Below are 21615 nucleotides of genomic sequence, written 5' to 3'. Positions count from 1 at the left end.
AGACCGCTCTAGCATCGCTTCCAGCTATAGAGGGTCAGACTTTTCAGAGCTTAGGATCAGATGAAGATGGCACACAGTTCTAGCTCGTTCCTCGCACCTTAGCGCCCGACTCGCTAGCTGTAGCCCCACCGACCGACCCTTAGGTTTTGGTGTTTGATGCCAAAGGGGGAGAGGGATCGAGTATGTTAGACTTAGGGGGAGCGATTCATTTAGGGGGAGTTTATCTATTATATTTGGTTTTTTATGTGTGATATACTATTAAGCATTCATATGTTTACTTTTATGCATCGAACTATATTTATGTGATAGTGATATCTACATGATCGTGATATTTGACATGTGTGCTCTCTACTTTGAATTATTTATATGTCATATCACTTATGTTATGCTCATTTGCTTTGCTTCCATGTTTTACTCCGATGCAAATGAGCTTTATTACTTGTACTCATGCTTATTTCATATCTTTTGAGTATATTATGTTGGCTTGGGTCATATAAGCTTGTCTAACTTTTTTGTTCTTATTGTCAAAAGCTTATATAAAATAAGCATGTTAAAAACCTCATCTCTTTCACATACTCGAGGTGGTATTGTCATCAATCACCAAAAAGGAGGAGATTGAAAGCATCTAGGCCCCTAGTTAGGTTTCGGTGATTAATAACAATCATGATTACTGTGACTAACATGTGTTTTGTAGGGGCAATTAAGTTAGGTTATGGTAATGGAAATTGATTGGGCAATCATGGTTATCATGCCCCTACGATGAAAATCATTTCGGTTTTCAAAGGATGGACGACAAGGTTAAGGATGGACTAGTTCTAAGTGTCGTTTGGTGTTGAAGAGACACTTTAGAGTAGTTTAGGACTTTGTTTTTTCCTTTGGCCATACTATTAAGGGGGGTATGGATGGGTAGCTTGACCTAGGTGAGTCTAGTGGGTTAGGTGTGGTGCACACTTGTCAAAACTAGCACTAGGTAGCTCCAAAACAACCCTTAGATCAATTGGAGCAAACTTCATTCACATATGATTGCGAGTTGGAAGTGAATGGAGGGTCAAATGCTGACCGGACGCTGGCACAGAGTCTGGTTAGTTCATTTGAATAAGGTGAAGTCATCTAGTGCGACCGGACGCTGAGAGGTGAGTGACTGGACGCTAGGTGCCAGCGTCCGGTCGACTCCAGTAAGGTTTCAGAGAGGTAAAATCATGATCGGATGTGTCCGATCAGTGCTGACCGGACGCTGTCCTGTGTCCGGTCACAACTTAAACACTGGGTTTCAGGGAGAATTGACTGGAACATTCGGTCCACTTGACCGGAGCATCCGGTCATCCCATAGAGGCACATAATGGTTTGTTTTGAACATGGGTGTATAAATACTTCCTCCATTCATATGAGGAGGCACTTTTGCTCATTCCAATAGCTGAGAAACACCCTTGAGAGTGCCAAGAAGAGCAAGGTCCTAGTGAGGTGATTGAGATTTGAGAATCCAAAAGAGAGCCCTCATTAGTGAAAGCAAGAGTAGCAAAGTGTGCGTCCACCCTTCTCATTAGGCTTGTCGTGGTCAAGTGAGAGTTCATGCTTGTTACTCTTAGTGATCGCCATCACCTAGACGACTTGGTGGTGATTGGGAGCTTGGTGATCATCTGACAGAGCTTGTGGATGACCCAACTCAAGTTGTGAGCGGTTGTGGGTGATTCACCATGATGGAGTATCAAAGAATCAACCCATAGAGAGCACTTGATCCTTACGTGGATTAAGGGGGAGCTACACCCTTGCGCGGGTGCTCCAACGAGGACTAGTGGGGAGTGGTGACTCTCTGATACCTTGGCAAAACATTACTATGTTCCTCCTTCTGTCTTTACTTTGAGCAATTCAATTCTTGTTTTTACATTCATAGAATTGCCTTGCTATTGTAGGATTGAAACTTAGGTTGCAAGACTTTTTGTGTGGTAGAACATTAGAAATACTTTCTAGGCACAAGGGGTGAAGTGGGCTAACTGTATGGTTTAATTATTGCAAAGAAATTTAGAATTAGCCCAATACACCCCTCCTCTTGGGCATCTTGATCCTTTTAGCAGGCAAGCGAGGCAGAGGCCTCAGATCCTCATCACCTGGACCACCTCCGACGTTCTTCACACTTGCCATTGCTGGAGCTAAAATAGAACAACTGCCACTGACAAGAATCAACTGCCAATTGTCACTTCCGAGGGTTGGCCTCGATCCGTACTCGTGGGCTTGGCCCTGAGTTGACTGACAACTACCAAAGTGACCTCAAACACACTGACTTGCCGCATGATAGAATAGATTAGATATATGAATAATTTTAATATACATCTAGAGATATGAAACCCTAAGAAGCAAGCAATAGATACGAAATTAGAAATGAGGGCTTGCTACCTGACGAACCGGCGAACAGTAGAGCAGAGGAACGAAACATGAGGGCGCCACCGGGTTATGGCGAGGCAATGCGGTGGCACTGATGTGGTAGGGGAGGCGCAGGAGGCGGCGTGGGCTCAGTGGCATGGAGCAAGGCATGGTGGTACGAGAGCGGTGTGGGCACACGGCAGCATGATGCGGTGGTGCTGCTGCGTGGCTAGGGCATGGGTGCAAGGCGAGCACGTGCGGTGGAGACGTGGCAGTGAGATTGCGAGTACGATGGTGGGAGGGTTAGGGCACAGGCATGAGCGGCTTGCCATATGGATTATATGATGGGTCCCCCGTGATGGATGAGAAAAGGAAAGGAATAGAATCCTAAAACCGCACGACATCAACTGATCAGACGCTCCAGTGGCAACGACCGGATGCTGCCACCCAGAGTCCGGTCGACTCTAGAGAGGTCCAAATCCCCTCGAGTTGTGACCGGATGCGTCTGATCACCACTAACCAGACGTAGCCAGAGTCTAGTTGATCCTGTCATCATCTCCTTCGCTTGACCGAACGTAGGATCACCAGCTGACCTGACATAGGAAAGGTAATATTTTAGCGTCCGGTTACTCCTTCATAGCAACAGTTCACCTCCTGTGAACTAACTGGACACAGGGAGCAGAGTCTGGTCTAGCATTCGGTCACCCTTTTTCAGCAAATCTTTAATGTTCCTTCGCGCTGCCTGTTCCCAATCAAGTTCCAACTTCAATAAGACCCAAATAAACACCAATTAGGATTGATATGAGTGACCTTTCTCAAACCCTCAAAATTTTCAAAGTATTTTGCCTTAGGCTATAATTCTTTTTAAGAAAATAGGCAATAAAAGGGTGATTGAAGAGAAACGACAAAATAACACTCATGCATATGCAATGCAATACTTGAAAGTAATTCTAGTTGCTTGTCAAGTTTGATCCAAGGTTAAGCTTCTTCACACGCTTTCCGGTGGTTATCTTAACCATGTTAGACAAGCTCTAAATGCATTACCAAAAATTAAACATATTGTATATTACAATGCAATGCAAGGGACAACACAAGCTCATTTTCTAGTGAAGTTACTAAAATCAAGCACATTGAGCTCATTCCTCAATCGACAAAATGTAGCCTCATCTAGTGGTTTAGTAAAGATATTCGCTAATTGATCCCCGGTCCTTACACCTTCTAATGATATATCATTCTTAGCAACATGATCTATAAGAAAGTGATGGTGGATATCTATGTGCTTGGTGCGAGAGTGTTGAACCAGATTATTAGCAAGCTTTACCACACTCTCATTATCATATAAAAGAGGTACCTTTTCTAGAACTACACCATAGTCTAGCAAATTTTGCTTCATGTAAAGTACTTGTGCACAAAAGTACCCATGGCAATGTATTCCGCTTTGGCGGTGGACAAAGCCACACTATTTTGCGTCTTGGAGGACCAAGACACAAGTGATCTACCAAGCAAATGGCACCGTCCAGATGTGCTTTTCCTTTCAACTTTGCAACCGGCATAATTCGAATCAGAATAGCCAACTAATTTAAATCTAGCTCCTTTGGGATACCAAAGGCCAATGCTTGATGTGTGCTTAAGATACATAAGGATTCTTTTAACAGCAATCAAATGAGCTTCCTTAGGATTAGCTTGAAATCTAGCACACATACATACACTAAACATGATATCGGGCCTAGATGCGGTTAAATATAACAAGCTATCAATCATAGAATGGTAGAGAGTTTGATCAACCGTTTTACCTCCCTCATCTAGGTCGAGATGTCCATTAGATGACATTGGTGTCTTGATTGGCTTACATTCGTCCATATTGAACCTCTTGAGAAGATCTTTGGTATATTTTTCTTGAGAGATGAATATCTCTTCTCTCATTTGCTTGACTTGAAAACTAAGAAAGAATGCAAGCTCTCCAATCATAGACATCTCGAACTCCTTTGACATTAATTCACCAAACTCTTTACAAGAATCTTCATTTGATGATCCAAAGATGATATCATCAACATATACTTGACAAATGAAGATCTCTCCATCAAGCTTCTTGGTGAATAGTATGGTGTCGACCTTCCCAATAGTGAAGCCCTTCTCAATGAGGAAACCCCAAAGGCATTCATACCATGCTCTTGGGGCTTGCTTAAGCCCATATAGCGCCTTGGACAACCTATAAACATGATTAGGATATCTAGGGTCTTCAAACCTGGGAGGTTGATCAACATAGACTAGTTCATTTATGAAGCCATTTAAAAATGCACTTTTAACATCAATTTGATATAGTTTCATTTCATGATGCGATGCATATGCAAGGAGGATACGAATGGTTTCAAGTCTTGCAACCGGTGCAAAGGTCTCTCCAAAATCCAACCCTTCAACTTGAGAGAACCCCTTTGCAACTAGTCTTGCCTTGTTCCTCACAACAATGCCTTAATCATCTTGCTTGTTGCGGAACACCCATTTTGTTCTAATGAATCTTGCACCTTGTGGTCTCTCTTCAAGAGTCCAAACTTCATTGCGGGTGAAGTTATTCAACTCTTCATGCATGACATTTATCCAATCGGAATCTTAAAGAGCTTCTTCTACATTTTTAGGTTCAACACAAGAGACAAAAGAGTGATGTTTAATAAAAGAAGCAAGTTTTTGAGATCGAGTCATTACACCCTTTGATAGACTCCCTATGATGAGATCTTGGGGATGAGCTTGTAGTAGAGGTGAATTTCTTCTATCTATCACTTGAGGGGAAGGTTGTGGAGCATCAACATCTTGTGCTTGTGCCACCATTTGATCATGAGAGACATGAGTATCTTTATTTTCTACTCTCCCATCTTTATCACCATCTTGTAGCACATTTGATGAAGAAGGTGGATTAATCACTTGTACATCATCTTCATCATCTTTAGGCTTGATGTCTCCAACCGAAATGTTCTTCATAGCCTTCCTCAATGGTTCATCACCTACATCATCAAGATTCTCATGTGCTCTTTGGGAGCCATTAGATTCATCAAATCCCACATCATATGTTTCTTCAACCAAGCCGGTGACATGATTAAATACTCTATATGCTTTGGACTTTGATGAGTAACCAACAAGAAAACCAATATCACAATGTTTTTGAAACTTTCCTAGGTGTTGCCGCTTCTTGTAGATGTAGCATTTGCAACCAAACACCCTAAAGAAGGAGACGTCCAGCTTCTTCCCATTGAGCAACTCATAAGGTGTCTTGCCAAGAAACTTTTGAAGGAATAGGCAGTTGAATGCATAACATACGGTGTTGATAGCTTCCACCCATAGAGCTTCAGGTGTGTTGTACTCATCAAGCATTGTTCTTGCAAGAGTGATAAGTGTCCAGTTCCTTCTCTCAACTACACCATTTTGTTGAGATGTGTATGTTGCAGAGACCTCATGATTGATCCCAACTTTATCACAATAGGCTACAATGTTTGTGTTATCAAACTCTTCCATTATCACTTCTAATCTTCTTGAGCTTTACTTCAAACTTATTTTGTGCTCTCTTGGCAAACTTCTTGAAGCGTGTAGCAACCTCAGTCTTGTCATGAAGGAAGAACACCCATGTATATCTTGAGTAGTCATCAATAATCACAAGACAATAAAGATTTCCTCCTAAACTCTTGTAGGTTGTTGGTCCAAATAAGTCCATGCGAAAGAGCTCTAGCACTCTTGTTGTTGACATGAAAGCTTTTATAGGATGAGTGTTTGCGACTTGTTTGCCGACTTAACATGCACTACAAAGCTTGTCCTTCTCAAATTTCACATCCTTCAACCCTCTCACCAATTCATTCTTCATAAGCTTCTTGAGTGAACTCATTCCAACATGAGCAAGTCTTCTATGCCATAGCCACCCAAGTGATGTTTTGGTGAATAGACATGTCTTCAAGTTAGAATCTTCAGAGGTGAAATCCACTAGATATAGGTTGTTGTATCTAAAACCCTTGAATATAACTTGATCATCATCTTTCTTAGATACAACCACTTCCTTCTCGGTAAACAAGCATTGAAAGCCAAGATCACATAATTGTCCAATGGATAGCAAGTTAAAACTCAAGGAAGCAACATATAGCACATTTGATATAGAATGATCATTTGATATTGCCACTTTATCCAATCCTTTGACTTTGCCCTTTGAATTATCTTCAAATGTAATTCTTTCTTGGCCATCTACTTCTTTATCTAGTGAGGTGAACATATGAGGATCACGGGTCATATGTTATGTGCAACCACTATCAATTACCCAATGACTTCCACCGGTCTTATAATTCACCTACACACAAGAGATCAAGCTTGTTTAGGGACCCAAACTTGTTGAGGGCCCTTGACTTTCTCTATAAGTGACTTTGTAACCCAAATTTTCTTAGGCCTATTCTCATTGGGAGGTCCTAAGAATATAAGTTTTATTTTTCCACTAGAGTCCTTAATAAACATGTGATGAGCATTGAAAGCAAAGGGTCTAGCATGTTTGGGCAAGGGTTGTGGTGGTGGAGTTTGACACTCATGGGCAAAGTGGCCTTCTTGTCCACACTCAAAACACCTCTTTGGCTTTGGCTTTGACTTATGTTGTTGTTGAGCTTGAGCCTTCTTCTCTTGATTTGCCAAGTATCCAATTCCACTTCTATCCATCTTCATGACGGTGTTCATGAGTAGCTCACTTTGAAGATGTTGTCCTCTTGTAAACTTGCTCAACCCGGTCTTGAGATGCTCTTTTTCTAGCTTGAGCTTCTTGTTCTCTTCTTTGAGCTCATCATGATTCTTCTCCTTCTTGAGTCTCTTGTTTTCTTCTTTAAGATTCTCATTCTCAAGAGCTAGATCACTATCATGGTCAAAGTTCTCTATCATGATGGTGTTGGTGGTTGATAGCTTCTCAAGATCTTTCTTTAGCTTCTCATTCTCATTCTTGATCTTGACATACTCATTATAGTCATCAGACTCAACCACTTGCTTACCTTTGCTACTAGAACCTTGCTTAATGCTCTCAATAATCAAATCATCACATGATGTAGCTATATCAATCTTAACAATATCGTTGTTAGCATTATGTGGCTCATTGGATAAAAACTCATGAGAGATAACAAGATTATCATGATTAACCTTGAGGTTGGTATACTCTTCTTTTAGTATGTTGTAGCTAGTGATGAGCTCTTTGTGTATCCCCTCAAGTTTATCATGTTTATCTTTAAGCTCTTTCTTAGAAGATTTGAGCTCCTTGAGTTTGAATGACATAGCATCATTTGCTTCTCTAAGCTCAATACTAGCCTTTTTCGCTATGTCACATTTAGCTAAAAGATAATCATTCTTAAGTTCTAGCTTTTCATTCTTAGCTCTTGACTTTCTAATGATCTTAGTGTATTGATTTAGCAATTTAACAAGATCATAATATGAAGGTGATTCAAATTCTTCATCATCACTATCACTATCATCATTGCAAGCATTTTCATCACCACTACTTTCATCATCATTTGATACCTTTCGTTCACCCTTGGCTATAAGGCATAGGTGTGTGGAGGATGATGGCGGTGGTGTTGGTGAAGATGATGAAGAGTCAATCATAATAGCGTCCACCTTCTCATTCTCACTATCATCATCGGATGAGCAACTTGATGAATCAATATCCGTGAGCCAATCACGGACGATGTATGCCTTGCCATTCTTCTTCTTCTTCTTCTTATGGAAGTCCTTCTTCTTGCCATCCTTCTTCTTGTATGGCTTGTTTTTCTTCTTCTCATCTTCATCTTCATTACTTGAGTCATCTTTCTTGCCCTTGTACTTCTTCTTGTACTTGTCTTTCTTGGGCTTGGGACATTGATGAGCTAGATGATCAAGTTCTCCATAATTGTAGCAATCCATCTCTGAGATTGGCTTCCTTCTATTTCTAGTGAAGAACTTCTTTTTGTTGCCATCAAACTTGACGCCGTTCTTGTTTAGCTTCTTAAGCATCTTGGCGGTTCTTCTCAGCATGAGAGCAAGACTTGCATCATCAATTTCATCATCACTTGAGCTTTCATACTCAATTCTTGCTTTGCCCTTCTCTTGGCTAGCCTTGAATGCCAAGTCTTTGTCTTTCTTCTTGATAGAGGATGAGCCATCTTAGGGTGTGATGTGCATGTACATCTCATGAGCGTTGATCTTTTCCAAGATTTGAGTTGGTGTAGTGGTGGAAAGATAACCTTGATGAAGCACGGTCACAATATGTCTATATTTGTCAATGGAAAGGACACTCAAGATTTTTCTTACAACATCGGATGGTTGCATTTGAGTGAGTCCAAGCCCATTGACTTCCTCTACAAGAACATTCAAGCGTGGGTACATTTCATTAGCACTTTCTTTCAGAAGCATCTCAAAGGCATTAAGCTTTTTCATGATAAGATGATAGCATTCCTCATGCTCACTCTTTGTTCCCTCATGGAGCGCACAAATGTCCGACCATAGTGCATGGGCTTCCTTGTGGTTCCTCATCCGGTTAAACACATCTTTGCAAAGACCTCTAAAGATGGTGTTTCTAGCCTTTGCATTCCATTTCTCATAATTTACTTCATCGCCTTGAAGATGTGTGGGATCCCTAGGCTTTGGGAAACCTTGAGAGGCGGCTCTAAGAATTTCAACATCTAGAGCTTCTAAATACGTCTTCATGTGAATTTTCCAATAAGGAAAATCATCTACCTCAAAGATAGGAGGAGGTCCATCCCCGTGAGACATCTTTCTCTAGGCGGATAAGCCTAAATACGTGAGCACGAGGCTCTGATACCAATTGAAAAGACTAAGATGCCCAAGAGGGGGGTGAATTGGGCTAATTCTAAAATTCTTTGCAATAATTAAACCCTACACTTAGCCCACTTCACCCCTTGTGCCTAGAATGTGATTCTATTGATCTATTGCACAAAAGTTTAGCACCCTAAATTTCAATCCTACTCTAGCATGGCAATTCTAGTAATGTAAAGACAAGAATTGAATTGCTCAAATGTAAATGTTTAAAGTAAAGAGCGAAGAAGGAACGCGGCGATATTTTATCGAGGTATCAGAGAATCGCCACTCCCCACTAGTCTTCGTTGGAGCACCACACAAGGGTGTAGCGCCCCCTTGATCCGCGTAAGGATCAAGTGCTCTCTACAGGTTGATTCTTTGACACTCCGTCGCGGTGAATCACCCACAACCGCTCACAACTTGAGTTGGGTCATCCACAAGCTCCGCCAGATGTTCAACAAACTCCCAATCACCACCAAACCGTCTAGGTGATGGAGATCACCAAGAGTAACAATCAAGAACTCTCACTTGACAACAACAAGCCTAATGAGAAGGGTGGATGCACACTTGCTACTTTCTTTTCACTAATGAGGCCTTAATAGAGGGTGATGGGCGGGAGGAGAGAGAGAGAGAGAGAGAGAGAGAGAGAGAGAGAGAGGAGAGAGAGAGAGAGGTATACAACGGTTCACGGGGTGGAGAGTGAGTGAGAGGTGGCTAGGGTTTCTCTCACCCTCTTTTATATAGTCCGAGGTTCATAGCGGGCTGCATGTTTGCTAGCGGGCTGGTCTCAATTAATATAGGTGGGACTTTTAGCAGGTCCACCTCAAAAAACGGTTCTCATTTTTAGACGATATTTTATCAATGAATTAAATGGGCTATCTCATAAAATCGATTTTTGTGCCTCTTGATCACCTGTTCAGTCCTTCATTTAGAAATGGACACCCTAAAAAAATGGTGGATCGATATGTGTTATATCTATTAACACTTTCAATGCAAATCAATTGTAGCTTGCTAATCAATTTGCTTGGGTCATGTTGGTAGCTAGTTTACATGCTTTCGATCGAGTTCCAAGCAAAATTACTCCAGTGTCACATGCATCCCCTCTCTTTGGATATGACCAGAATAGAAAATAGTGGTGTACGTGTCTTCTCTTGGCGGTTCTACACGTGTACAAGCGAGAAAACTCCTCTCTATCACCAACCTTGCGCCAAACACACAGAAATACCTACGACTACAGCATTTTCTTACTTGGTGTGTGGCTGGCCTCTTGCCTCGGCTCACCTTGTTTCTAATAATACCACGTCTCCCTCCTTATATTACCCTCTTCTCCCATCCACGCGAAAAATTGGGTTCTTCCTTTCTCGCTCGAAGCACCAATTTCACCACAAAAGAAGAACCCTGCTAGCTCTTCCAAGAACACAGATGCATTTGTACCAATAATAAAGGTGAAATAAAGCCCATACATACAATAATGGAGACGAAGCTCCGGTGGAGCCGGCCCGGCTCCCTTCTCCTCGTCGCCGCGGCGTTCCTGGCGTCCGCCGCCATGTCGAGCGCCAACATCGGCGACTTCGACGAGCACTGGCAGAAGCGCAAGGAGCTGGCCGAGGCGTCGGTGAGGGAGACGTACAGGCCCGACCCGTACAACGTCACCAACAGCTTCAACGTCGCCGTGCACAGGCATGCATGCACCCCGGCCTTCATCCTTTCCTAGCATCCATCCCTTATTGTTCATCCGCCGTCCGTGTCATTTCATGCAATGTGTACACGCATGCACTGCAGAGCTAGCAGCCCGCGGCGTGCGATGCGGGAGATGCCTCGGAAGCACAAGAGGTCGACGGGCCCGTGCCGGGCGACGAACCCGATCGACAAGTGCTGGCGCTGCCGCAACGACTGGGCGACGGACCGGTTCCGTCTGGCCCGGTGTGCCAGGGGGTTCGGGCACGCGACCACCGGCGGCCTCGGCGGCCCCATCTACATCGTGACGGACCCCAGCGACGGCGACGTGGTGAACCCGCGGCCCGGCACGCTCCGGTGGGGCGTGATCCAGCCCGGCCCGCTGTGGATCATCTTCGCCCGGTCCATGATCATCCAGCTGTCGCAGGAGCTGCTGGTGAGCAGCGACAAGACCATCGACGGGCGCGGCGCGCAGGTGCACATCGCCAACGGCGCCGGGATCACGGTGCAGCTGTCTCGGAACGTGATCATCCACAACCTGCACGTGCACGACGTGGTGCACTCCATGGGCGGGCTGATGCGGGACTCCCCGACGCACGTCGGGTCCCGCACCAAGGCCGACGGCGACGGCATCTCGCTGTTCCAGGCCACCAACGTGTGGATCGACCACATCTCCATGTCCAACTGCGAGGACGGGCTCATCGACGTGGTGCAGAGCTCCACGGGGATCACCATCTCCAACTGCCACTTCACCAACCACAACGACGTGATGCTGTTCGGCGCCAGCGACTCGTACCCGCAGGACCAGATGATGCAGATCACCGTCGCCTTCAACCACTTCGGCAGGGGGCTCGTGCAGCGGATGCCCAGGTGCCGGTGGGGATTCTTCCACGTCGTCAACAACGACTACACGCACTGGCTCATGTACGCCATCGGCGGCGGCAAGGCGCCCACCATCATCAGCCAGGGCAACCGATACATTGCACCACCCAACATCGCCGCCAAAGTGGTGCGTGGGTAACATCAATTCGTTTCGTTTCGTTTCTTGTTTGAGCACATCACCAAGCACCGATACATTGCAGATCACCAAGCACTACGCGGAAGAGGGCGAGTGGAAGAACTGGGTGTGGCACACGGAGGACGACCTGTTCATGAACGGCGCCATCTTCGAGCCGTCCGGCGGCGCGGTCCCCAGGAAGATCAACGGGAACGAGTGGGTCAAGCCCAAGCCAGGCACCTACGTCACAAGGCTCACCCGCTTCTCCGGCACATTGTCCTGCTGCACGGGCAAGCCGTGCTGATAGCTTGAGGCGCATGCAGCTGCCGCCATGGCCGGCCATGCCCGGGGTGAAGTACTGACAGCTTGTCGCTCTGTGTTTCTTGCAACGAGGGGTATATCCTCTCCTCATGGAAGAAAGCAAAGGACATCCACGTAGGATGGAGGGTAGCCAGGTCGTCGTTTTGCTAATCTACGTTTGCCTTGAAGTTTTGTTTTGTGGAATTGTTACACTACACTACAGTTTGGTCATTTAATTTTTCAGAGGAACTAGGGATTCCTTTTATCCCAGGTGTATCTGTATACATATACAGGTTGTATAACATGAAGCACCTCTGTTTGCGATTGTTCTAAAATAACATAATAATATTTATATATTGTATTGTTCTACAAGAGATTAAAAGGGTCTGCTCCAGAGTTTCTTTTCACATTTCATTCGTTTAATATAATCTCGTGAGTGTGAAGCATGGATTGAGTACCGATGAAACAAACTCGTAAATTTGACAGATGGATGGTACAGTGACATCACACAAAGAGCACAGGCCAAAAGGATTCATATAGTGAAAATATCCAAAAGACCTGATCCAAAAGTTTTCATTGCTGAACTCTGGCTCCATGTCTTTCTCTAGAAGCCTTCCTTCAATGCATAGACTCTGCTTCGGAAAGATGGTGGCAACCTATTTATTGCTGCATCAATGTCCTGCAAAACAGAGCAGTCATATAAGATTTAGTTTCTTGGAATATATTACTCTGAGTAAACGGTGCAAAGAATTAAGGCGGTTTAGCTGCAAAATATGCACAACAAATATAAGAAAATTTCTCAGAGTCCGAGGAAGCAAACAAACTGACATATTGTCTTGATTGTAGGAGAGTAGAAAAGAGATCAACATATTGTGCTTCATTATAAGTACAACTTCAGACTTCAGAGTAGGAAAGAGATGCTTGCGTTGTGAACATGTGAAGCTATTTCAATTAAAAAATAGAACTGGTGGAAACTAAGCATCATAACTATGAGTTGTCAACTAAAAGTAGTGAAAATGGGCTCAAACGTAACAACAAAGATTTTTTGTCCCAAACAAACTGGGGTACATGATATAATTTTTTTTTGAGAAAGGAAATAATATATGCAATAGTAGTAATAGTAATAATTAACATGAAAACATTATTGAACTGGACATAGCATTTCAGCAGAGATAATTGAAGCAATGGTTATATATTAGCTCACCTCAGCAGTATATCGATTTGAAAAGTGATTCAGTAGAATAGCTTTGTTTTTAAGCTTGTCAGACAGACTCGCAATCTGCATGCATTGTCAACATAAAGTTTAGGTTAAATATGAAGGGTGAATGTTAATAACTGAATGAACAGAATTTGGAATAACCTCAGACAAGTGAATGTGCCCTTTTTCTCTTGCATCCTCAATTGATTTGGAGTCATCAATAAAAGTACTCTGAAATTTACAGAGGACATTGTAAATTAAACATAGGAACAGGTCAGAACCCAAAACAGGTAAAAAAAAATTGACAGAAGATATATAACATTCAGCACAGGACATATTATTATAAACTCTGACAAAGTAACCTCCCCTTTCTCAAGCTGAAGAGCAACAACAGGCCAACAACAACAAATTAATCACGAAGTGATAACCGATAAGAAGGCATACCTCGACCACAAGAATCTTTGCCTTCAACACATCTGCATTATCAGGATCAAGGATGAAATCTGACATTGTATCTCCAGAGAAAGCAATCTCAGGTGTTGACTCTACATTCGTAATCTGTGCACCATGAATTGTTTGAAAAGTGCATACCACATCAATAATTCTATACTACTAGATTGTACTCAAGTTTGATTTCAACATCCAACAGGGCAGACAAACCTCTACTCCAGACTTTCTGAGATTACTGAGCTCTTTCCCAGGGAGGCCAGCATACTGGTCCTTGAGCTTCTGCTTCACCTTGTATATCACATACCCCTACACACACATCACACGATTCAAAATCCATGAAAGCATCGTAAGAAGTAATTCTCAAAATCATTCAAGAGCACGCAGAATCGACAGAGTTTGAAATTCCATTCGCCCTCACCTGGCTGGGTACGACGTGGTAGGTTCTGAACGCCCTCACCCTGAGGTCCTTGGTGAGCTGGTACTCCTCCTCGACCTCGAGCGGCACGAGCTTGTGGTCGAGGTCGGACTGGTCCATGGCGCGGTGCACGTCGAAGAGCCTCCGCACGAGGTCCGCGAGGCAGGCGGGGACGAAGACGGTGGGCGGGCGCATCCGCTTGCGGCCCCGCGTGGCGACGTACATCGGGAGGCCCCCGATGTGGTCCATGTGCGCGTGGGATACGAAGAGGAAGTCCTGCGAGACGGCGAACGGCGGGCACCGGCCGATGTCAAAGACGAGGTTGAGGGAGGGGAATATGACGCAGGTCTCGTGCCCCGCGATGGAGATGCCCTCCACGCGGTAGCCCTCGATCTCCAGCCGCTGCTGCGTCGCCCTCGGCCGCCCGGGGGCGGGTGTGGAAGCGGAGGTTGAAGTCGCCGCCGCTAACTCGGCCTCAGCCGCCGAAGAGGCCGCAGACTGACCGCCCTTCGCCATGTCGTCGCCGCCGCCGGCGAGGGGAGGGGGAGAAGGTTTTGGAGGGAGGTGGCACTGTTTGCGAGAAACCCCTTTTTTTATAATTATTACTAGAGAAGCCCCGTGTTCGGTTCCAATTTGGGAGACATGGTCACAAGGGTCATCATCAGTGAAACTTCAGCTGTCGTTTGGATACTGGAATACACGGAATGAGATAGGGACAGGGAAATAAATGAATAGTTAGAGTATCTCCAGTAAATTTTCATTACAAGTCCCTCGATGGCTCGTTCGTTTGTCTTAAAAATGGTTTGTTCGACTTTTTTTTTTAGCCGGAACAGTATTTTTCTGTCACAATAATTCAGCCGGAACAATGTTTTTCAGCCAGTTTTAGTCAAGTTTCAGACCAGCGAACGGGGCCAATATAGTGCTAAGGCCACCCAACACGCCACCGTATCGTGCTGCCCCATCCTCAAATCAGCCTGTAAGTGCCACGTTAAATGGATCAGCCTCGCAGATGGTCGTAGTGGCCTATGAGATAATTGGAATTTTGTCATTATGAAATGTGGGCTTGGCTCGTTTTTGTCATCCCGCAAAAGATATTCGTTCGTTTGCCATTATGAAACTGGACACGCTCGCTGGAATGCCCTTTGAGTATTTTTTTGCCAATTTTTTTTAACGGCCTCTTTTCTTCCCCGTTTTGCCCCTGCTTCTTCTTCAACGGTAGAGGCAGAGGAGCTTGGCCAAGCGCCCAAGCGGCGGCTGGACCTAGAGAGCCGCCATGGCATGCCTGCTCCTCCCCGTCTCCGTCCCTGTCCCAGTCCCCATCTCCGCTAGCATTGTGCTGCCGTCGTCGTCTAGTACTTGTACTGGTACCGCGCGGCGCCGAGGTCGCAGCGTTCGCGTCCGCGTCGCAGGTGCTTCTCTTCTCTCACACCTTGGACAACGCCACCGTTGCTAGTCGTCGCAGGGCAGCGCTGAATCCTGATAGGTGAAGAAGGCGTGGCATCCATCGTTTTCGCTATAGATTCTTGCTGCGGCTCATCTGCCTTGCCCCCGTGGCGTGCTCCTGCTGCTCCATACCACCAACCCAGCCCAAGACTCCAAGAGGTAGTAGTGCTTGCTCCTCTTCCTCGCTGGCAGGATCGTTCTTGATTTCTTTCTAGTTTGTCTTGGCGTTTCTAATGGTTTCGGATGCGAATTTCTTGGGAACCGTTTCATAAGTAAGACTGTCTCCAACAACACGTACCCAAACCGAGACCCATTCACCGATTTAGGTCACGCACAGTAGCCCAAGTCCGGCACCCAGAACAGGTCTCCTCCAACAGCGTATGCAAAAGTCCTCGCCAACCACCGCCCGCTCCACATCTGCCTCTCCTCTCTTTCCCTTTTCTCGGCGGCGACGACAACGGCTAGGGCAAGGCAGCCCACCGGCGAGGGAGGCCCCCGGCGCGGTCGCCTAGAGGGATCTAGGCATGGCAGCGTGGGACGAGTGCCCTCCCCCGGCTCAGCGGCGCGAGTGCCCCCCGGCGCCCCCCCGTACGCGCGCCGCCAAGGCCAAGCGCTGGAGCACCGTACCCCTGCCTCCGCCGCGCGCGACGCCCCTGCTGTCGAGGTCGCGCTGCTCTGCTCCCTCCATCCCTCCCCTTCTTCTTCTCTACTTCCTCTGCTTTCTCCTCCCTTCTCTCTCTCTTGTCTTGTTCCGCGTTGGGGCAGAGCACCGCCGGAGCCACCCTGCGTCGCCGCCCCGTCCTGCTTCTCCCCCTCTGTTTCTCTCTCCCTCCTCCTCCGACGGCGGACCGCATCCGCGCGAGGCGGGGCCCACAGTGGAGGAGCAGCCGTAGCCGTTGGCTCGAAGGAGGAGTCCTCCCCGCCGTGGTTCGCCTGACCGCGCTCCACCGCGGAACCACCTCGCCTTGGGCGCGCCTCGCCGAGCCGGCCGCACCCCGTCACGGACCCGCCTCGCAGCGCCGGCGGCACTATGGCCTCCTTCGTCGCGGTGTTCCTCAGCGCTCTCGCTGCCGCCTCCTTCCCCAAGCCCCGCCCTGCCCCTTCCTCCCTTTTCCTCGTCCTCCTCGCGCCGGCCCTGCCTCGACGCCTGCTCCGCCTCCGCTCCGCCAGAGATTTGGGTTGAGGAGAGAGAAGACGGAGGGAGGATGCACATTTGGCTTTCCTCTCTCCATCTACGCAAAATAGGCGCTGGGTATGCCTCCTCTGTTGGACGCTGGATTTTTCACGTTCGCGATGCATTTTGGGTTTGGGTCGGTGTATGGGTAGACAGTTGCGGTGATGCTCCAGGCTCTAGCTATGTCAAGGAAGTCTTCACTCTTAGCGACGTAGATGGTGACTTCACATCGCTCGGTGCCATGCTCTTCATACTCATGACCTTCATACTTTGGGTGCTCTTGGATTCCAAGTCTCTGCATGGTGGCATACAAAAGTTTGGGAAAACCTTCTATGTGGAGGCAGTAGTTGCTGATTTAGACTCCGTCTGCCAATCTTGTGGGCGTGGGAGGAATCAGTTGTGGTGGAAAGCTGAGGGGTGCAGCTACTTTTGCGAGGGCTAGAGCTTTTGCTCAAGGAAGGAGAAAGGTTGGTAGTGGAATGGTTTAGGGAGCATGGGGTGGTGAAAAGTGGAGGGGCTCCATCTTTTGTAGAGGCGGGGGGTGAGGCTTGTCTAGGAAACTTGACTGGTCCTTGACTAGGGCTTGAGGTGTGTGGAGGAAGGAAGGGAAGTGGGGATGGGTCCCACTATATAATGTGACACTGTTGAAGTGCTGTGGCCAGGGATGGGGTGCGGTGAACACTAGGGTGGTGTGGCTTGGATGACCGTGCAGTGGGTGGTCTTCATCAGGTTGTAGGCTCATGCAAATCCCAGGGATAGGGGGCGACATGGAATGGCTCCTTGATTGCTTCTATATCTTGTAATAGTGGTGTTGATCGTGATATTTCTCCTTTTTCTTCTTTTCCCTGGGATGTTTTGGGTTGAATAAATCCATAATATTGCTGACGTCGATTTGGAATTCCTAAGAATTTTATTCCACCCTTCTTATTTCAGCGGATATCTTAGCGCCCTCCGTAAGGTAACGGGCGTAATACAAAGATATATAGAATAATTGATCCCACTAGAGGAGGGGTTAGAAAACAAAGATGGTGATGGTAATCTCTTCTTCATTTAGGCACATCTTGAGAGCTTCAACTTCTTGCTCCTAGCAATATACTTCTTTTCCTTCTTGATATTTTCTCCAGAAATCTTTAGTTGATAGTATTCATTCCTGACTTTTTCTTGAACTACTATAATGGATTGACACTTGAATGGGGGCTTATGTAGGCGATTAGTGTTGATGGTGGGGTTTCTTGAGGTGGTTAAAGAGGCAGCCGGGGGTGTTTTTATAGGCGATGGATGGCGGGGTTAAGGGGGTGGATGCTCACCATATTGGTGGCATCGAGTGGCATTGGGGGCTGAGGGAATTGGGTTTCTGGGGATAGCAGCAACTTTGGGGGTGGATGTGATAGCACGAGCGGTGTCGTGGGGCAATGGTGGTGTGTCGTGGCACGGCTGAAAGGTCCTAAATGGCTAGAGGAGATGTGAATAGCCTATAAAAATTATGTATAAATACACTAGAGTAAGTGGTTAGTAACCTAAATGGTGAAATGCAATTGTGCTCTAGCTCTACATGGGTTGTAAGCCACCTACACCAACAATTCTAGTTCTTTATAGTCTCTAGGTTCATACAAAGGCTATGTCACTACTCTCTAAGCTAGTGAGCTCTCAAAGACTAACTAAATAGCCTCACTAACCAAACTAACAAGCTCTCAACACTAACTACACTAAAGAGCTTGACTAGACAAGAATGTAAACAAAGTAAATACAAGAGAGTGAGTGAATTAGTTATACCACTGTGGCAAGAGAGATGAGCCAATCAATGAATACCAAATCAATCACCAGGAGAAGTCCAAGAGACAAGTGACACACAATTTTTCTCTCGAGGTTCACGTGCTTGCCGGCACGCTAGTCCCCATTGTGTTGACCAACACTTGGTGGTTTGGTGGCTAATAGGTATCACACACCTTGCCAACACTTGGCGCTGCAAGAACCTACCCATAAGTGAGGTAACTCAATGACACGAGCAATCCACTAGAGTTACCTTTTGGCTCTCCACCGGAGAAGGTACAAGACCCCTCACAATCACTGGGAGATGGCCATGAACAATCACCAACTCATGCCAATGCTCCTTCACTGCTCCAAGCCATCTAGGTGGTGGCAACCACCAAGAGTGATAAGAAATCCACAGCCACAATGATCCCCAAGTGCCACTAGATGTAATCACTCAAGCAAATACGTTAGGAATCACTCCCAATCTCACTATGATGATGAATCAATGATGAAGATAAGTGGGAGGTGTTTGCTTAGTCCCACAAGGATGTACCATAGGTGAAAATGTGCAAGAAGGAGAGCCTAAGGCGAGCAACTTCTATTTATAGAGCCCAAAAGACTCAGAGAGCCATTGGGAGCTCGAGGGCATGGCCGGACGCACTAATCGAACGCTGGCCCACGTCTGGTCAGCTGAGTTTGGTCAGCCCTAGCCATCCACGTGTTGCCCTTTTGAATCCCACACGTCGATCACCAATGGTCGAAAACAGTCAGAGCACTCAGTTAGAGACTGACCGGAGGCACCAACATAGGACTGGACGCACCGCCACTGCATTTGCTGACGCGCGTGCTCGGGCTAGCCACCCAACGACCTGACGCACCATTAGTATGACCAGATGCTCCACTATGTGGAGTCCAATCACTTCCAGTAAGGGTCCAGAGAGTTTTTTATGTGACCGGACTCGTCCGATCAACGGTGACTGGATGCACCCTAGGGCCCGGTCCTCTCTGCGCTCGCACACGAAGGCTACATCAGCACTGACCTAACGCACCCCCTACTACGCATCCGGTCCTTCTCTCCTAGTAGGGTCCGGTTGAGGACCTGAGTTAGCGCCTCTCTGCACCACGTGATCAGACTCAACGCACGAGTCTGATCCCTACGTATGGTCGAGCCATAGAGGCTGACCGAGACCTGGGGTTTGCCACCGGACGCGTCTGGTCAGACCAAGACCAGCATCCGGTCAGTCACCCTCGCCTCCTTTTCTTTTTCTAACTCATGAACTGCTTCACCTTGCTTCCAAGTTGCTAACCACAAAGTGTAGAACTTGTGTAACCGTGTGTTAGTATTTTAAAGCATTTTATATGGGTTAATTGTTAGCACACTAGGTCCCTCAATGCATATACAAGAATCATGTCACCTAGTGGCACTCGATAACCGCTTATCCAAAGATTACCCCTCTTTATAGTACGGCTCACGATCCTAAATGTGATCACACTCTCTATAGTGTCTTGATCACCAAAACAAAAACCTATTTGATACCTTTGCCTTGATCAACACTTGGTTTTTGTTTTTCTCTTTCTTCTTTTCCAAGTTGGATCTTGATCACCATCATTTCATGTCCATCTTCATCTCCATGGACCTCTTATTTGCTCCATCACTTGGATGTACCAACCTAGCTCAATTCATCACTCATGACATAGGTTAGTACTTAGGTTTCATCAATTAGCCAAAACCAAACTAGGGCTTTTAGCAGCGTGTAGTGGGCGGCGGTGTAGGATGGGACAACGGCGCGGTGTGGAGAGGACAGTACTGAGAAAAGGAGCACGGGCAACGTCTACATGCGTGGCATCCGTGACTTTTACAGGCAGTCTGCTGTACACTTTTTGAGTTGCACGGGTGTGGAATAAATTTAGCTATCTTTGTCTTCTCAAAATATTTATGATGATCCCTATATTATTCCCTAATGGTCTACTCTACATGGAATGGGATGAGAGGGAAGAGCACAAGGTGAGGAAAAGGAAAGTCTAGTCCTATGGAGAAAGCACAAGATGAGAAAAGAATTTGTCCCTAGGAGAGATGGTAAGCAAGAGAACTTAAGGCAAGAGAAGAGAGACTTCTAAGGGGTAGTTGTAACTAAGGACCAACAAGATGCAATGGTCACTCAAAGAATTAGTTAAGGGCTAGCAATCAAAAGTTGGGCTTCTATTTTTTGCATATAACTACCATAGAGGGGTACTCTAAGACTTAATCTTTACTTTGTCATCACTATTCATAGTTTTGAAGGGAGGAGAAGAAAGAGAAAAATTGTTTTCAAAATAGAAGGTCAAGGTAAGGTGAGAGTCAAGGGTCATAAGCAAGGATGTTTGAAAATAGGATTTTAGAAAAATGTTCCTATCTAACGGCCATGCTAAGGGTTAGTCCTACGGTCCAAGTACGGCTTTGATACCACCCTGTCGGGCCCTTAATTTAGGGTACTCTGTGCTTAGTGTATCAATCCCTAGATCAGTAGCTGATAAGCACAGTCGAACACGATTGATATAAAAAAACCATACTTTTATTACTAACAGGGAAAACAAATTACAACATTTGTTTTTACATAGCTTAGTGTTGATATTTCTTAGCGTTGCTACTAAGAACGAAGTTTAAATCCTAACCCCTAGCAACAGCCCAAAAATGCTTATTAGTATTTATTAATGTGTCACTTGGTTGAAGTACTTAGCCACCTATTATAAACATATATCTCCTAACTTTACTAGGTTGTCATCCCTAGTGATGATGCCAGAGATATGTGTTGGTACTACATAGTATTACTACTAGAATAATACTAAGCAGATCTTTATTAATTATGTGACTATAGAGAATATATATAAATCTATGAACCAAAAGTATCTACAAGCGCACAGATAATATACCATTGTAGCATTTTACCCGAGAGTATTCCAGGTATCGTTATTTATATTTTTACTACTGGAAAGGTCTAGCATGGACATGTATTGATGACTTATATTATTGAAGAAGAAGTAAACCATAACAAATACTCTACTCACAACAGGGATAA

The 21615-nt window shown here is 45.7% G+C and overlaps 2 protein-coding genes across 3 annotated transcripts; one reads left to right on the top strand and one right to left on the bottom strand.

Annotated features, from left to right (window-relative positions):
* The first annotated feature begins 10491 nt into the window (after positions 1 to 10491).
* LOC136476079 (pectate lyase-like) lies at positions 10492 to 12481 on the top strand. Its single transcript, XM_066473757.1, has 3 exons — positions 10492 to 10833; positions 10936 to 11839; positions 11913 to 12481. Exons 1-3 carry the CDS (start codon positions 10625 to 10627, stop codon positions 12129 to 12131), a joined length of 1332 nt encoding a protein of 443 aa, XP_066329854.1. The 5' UTR covers positions 10492 to 10624; the 3' UTR covers positions 12132 to 12481.
* Positions 12482 to 12594: 113 nt separating this feature from the next.
* On the bottom strand, positions 12595 to 14748 carry LOC136476080 (nuclear ribonuclease Z-like). Of its 2 annotated transcripts, none has more exons than XM_066473758.1 (6): positions 14194 to 14748; positions 13986 to 14081; positions 13770 to 13883; positions 13488 to 13556; positions 13332 to 13406; positions 12595 to 12806 (listed from the first exon to the last, which is right to left on the bottom strand). In XM_066473758.1, exons 1-6 carry the CDS (start codon positions 14704 to 14706, stop codon positions 12732 to 12734), a joined length of 942 nt encoding a protein of 313 aa, XP_066329855.1. In that variant the 5' UTR covers positions 14707 to 14748; the 3' UTR covers positions 12595 to 12731. The 2 variants fall into 2 exon arrangements, with proteins under 2 accessions (XP_066329855.1, XP_066329856.1); XM_066473759.1 differs by having other exon boundaries at positions 13495 to 13556.
* Positions 14749 to 21615: the final 6867 nt, after the last annotated feature.

This window comes from Miscanthus floridulus, chromosome 8 (assembly GCF_019320115.1).
Source record: "Miscanthus floridulus cultivar M001 chromosome 8, ASM1932011v1, whole genome shotgun sequence".
NCBI lineage: Eukaryota > Viridiplantae > Streptophyta > Magnoliopsida > Poales > Poaceae > Miscanthus > Miscanthus floridulus.
This window is presented reverse-complemented; position numbering and strand designations above follow the sequence as displayed.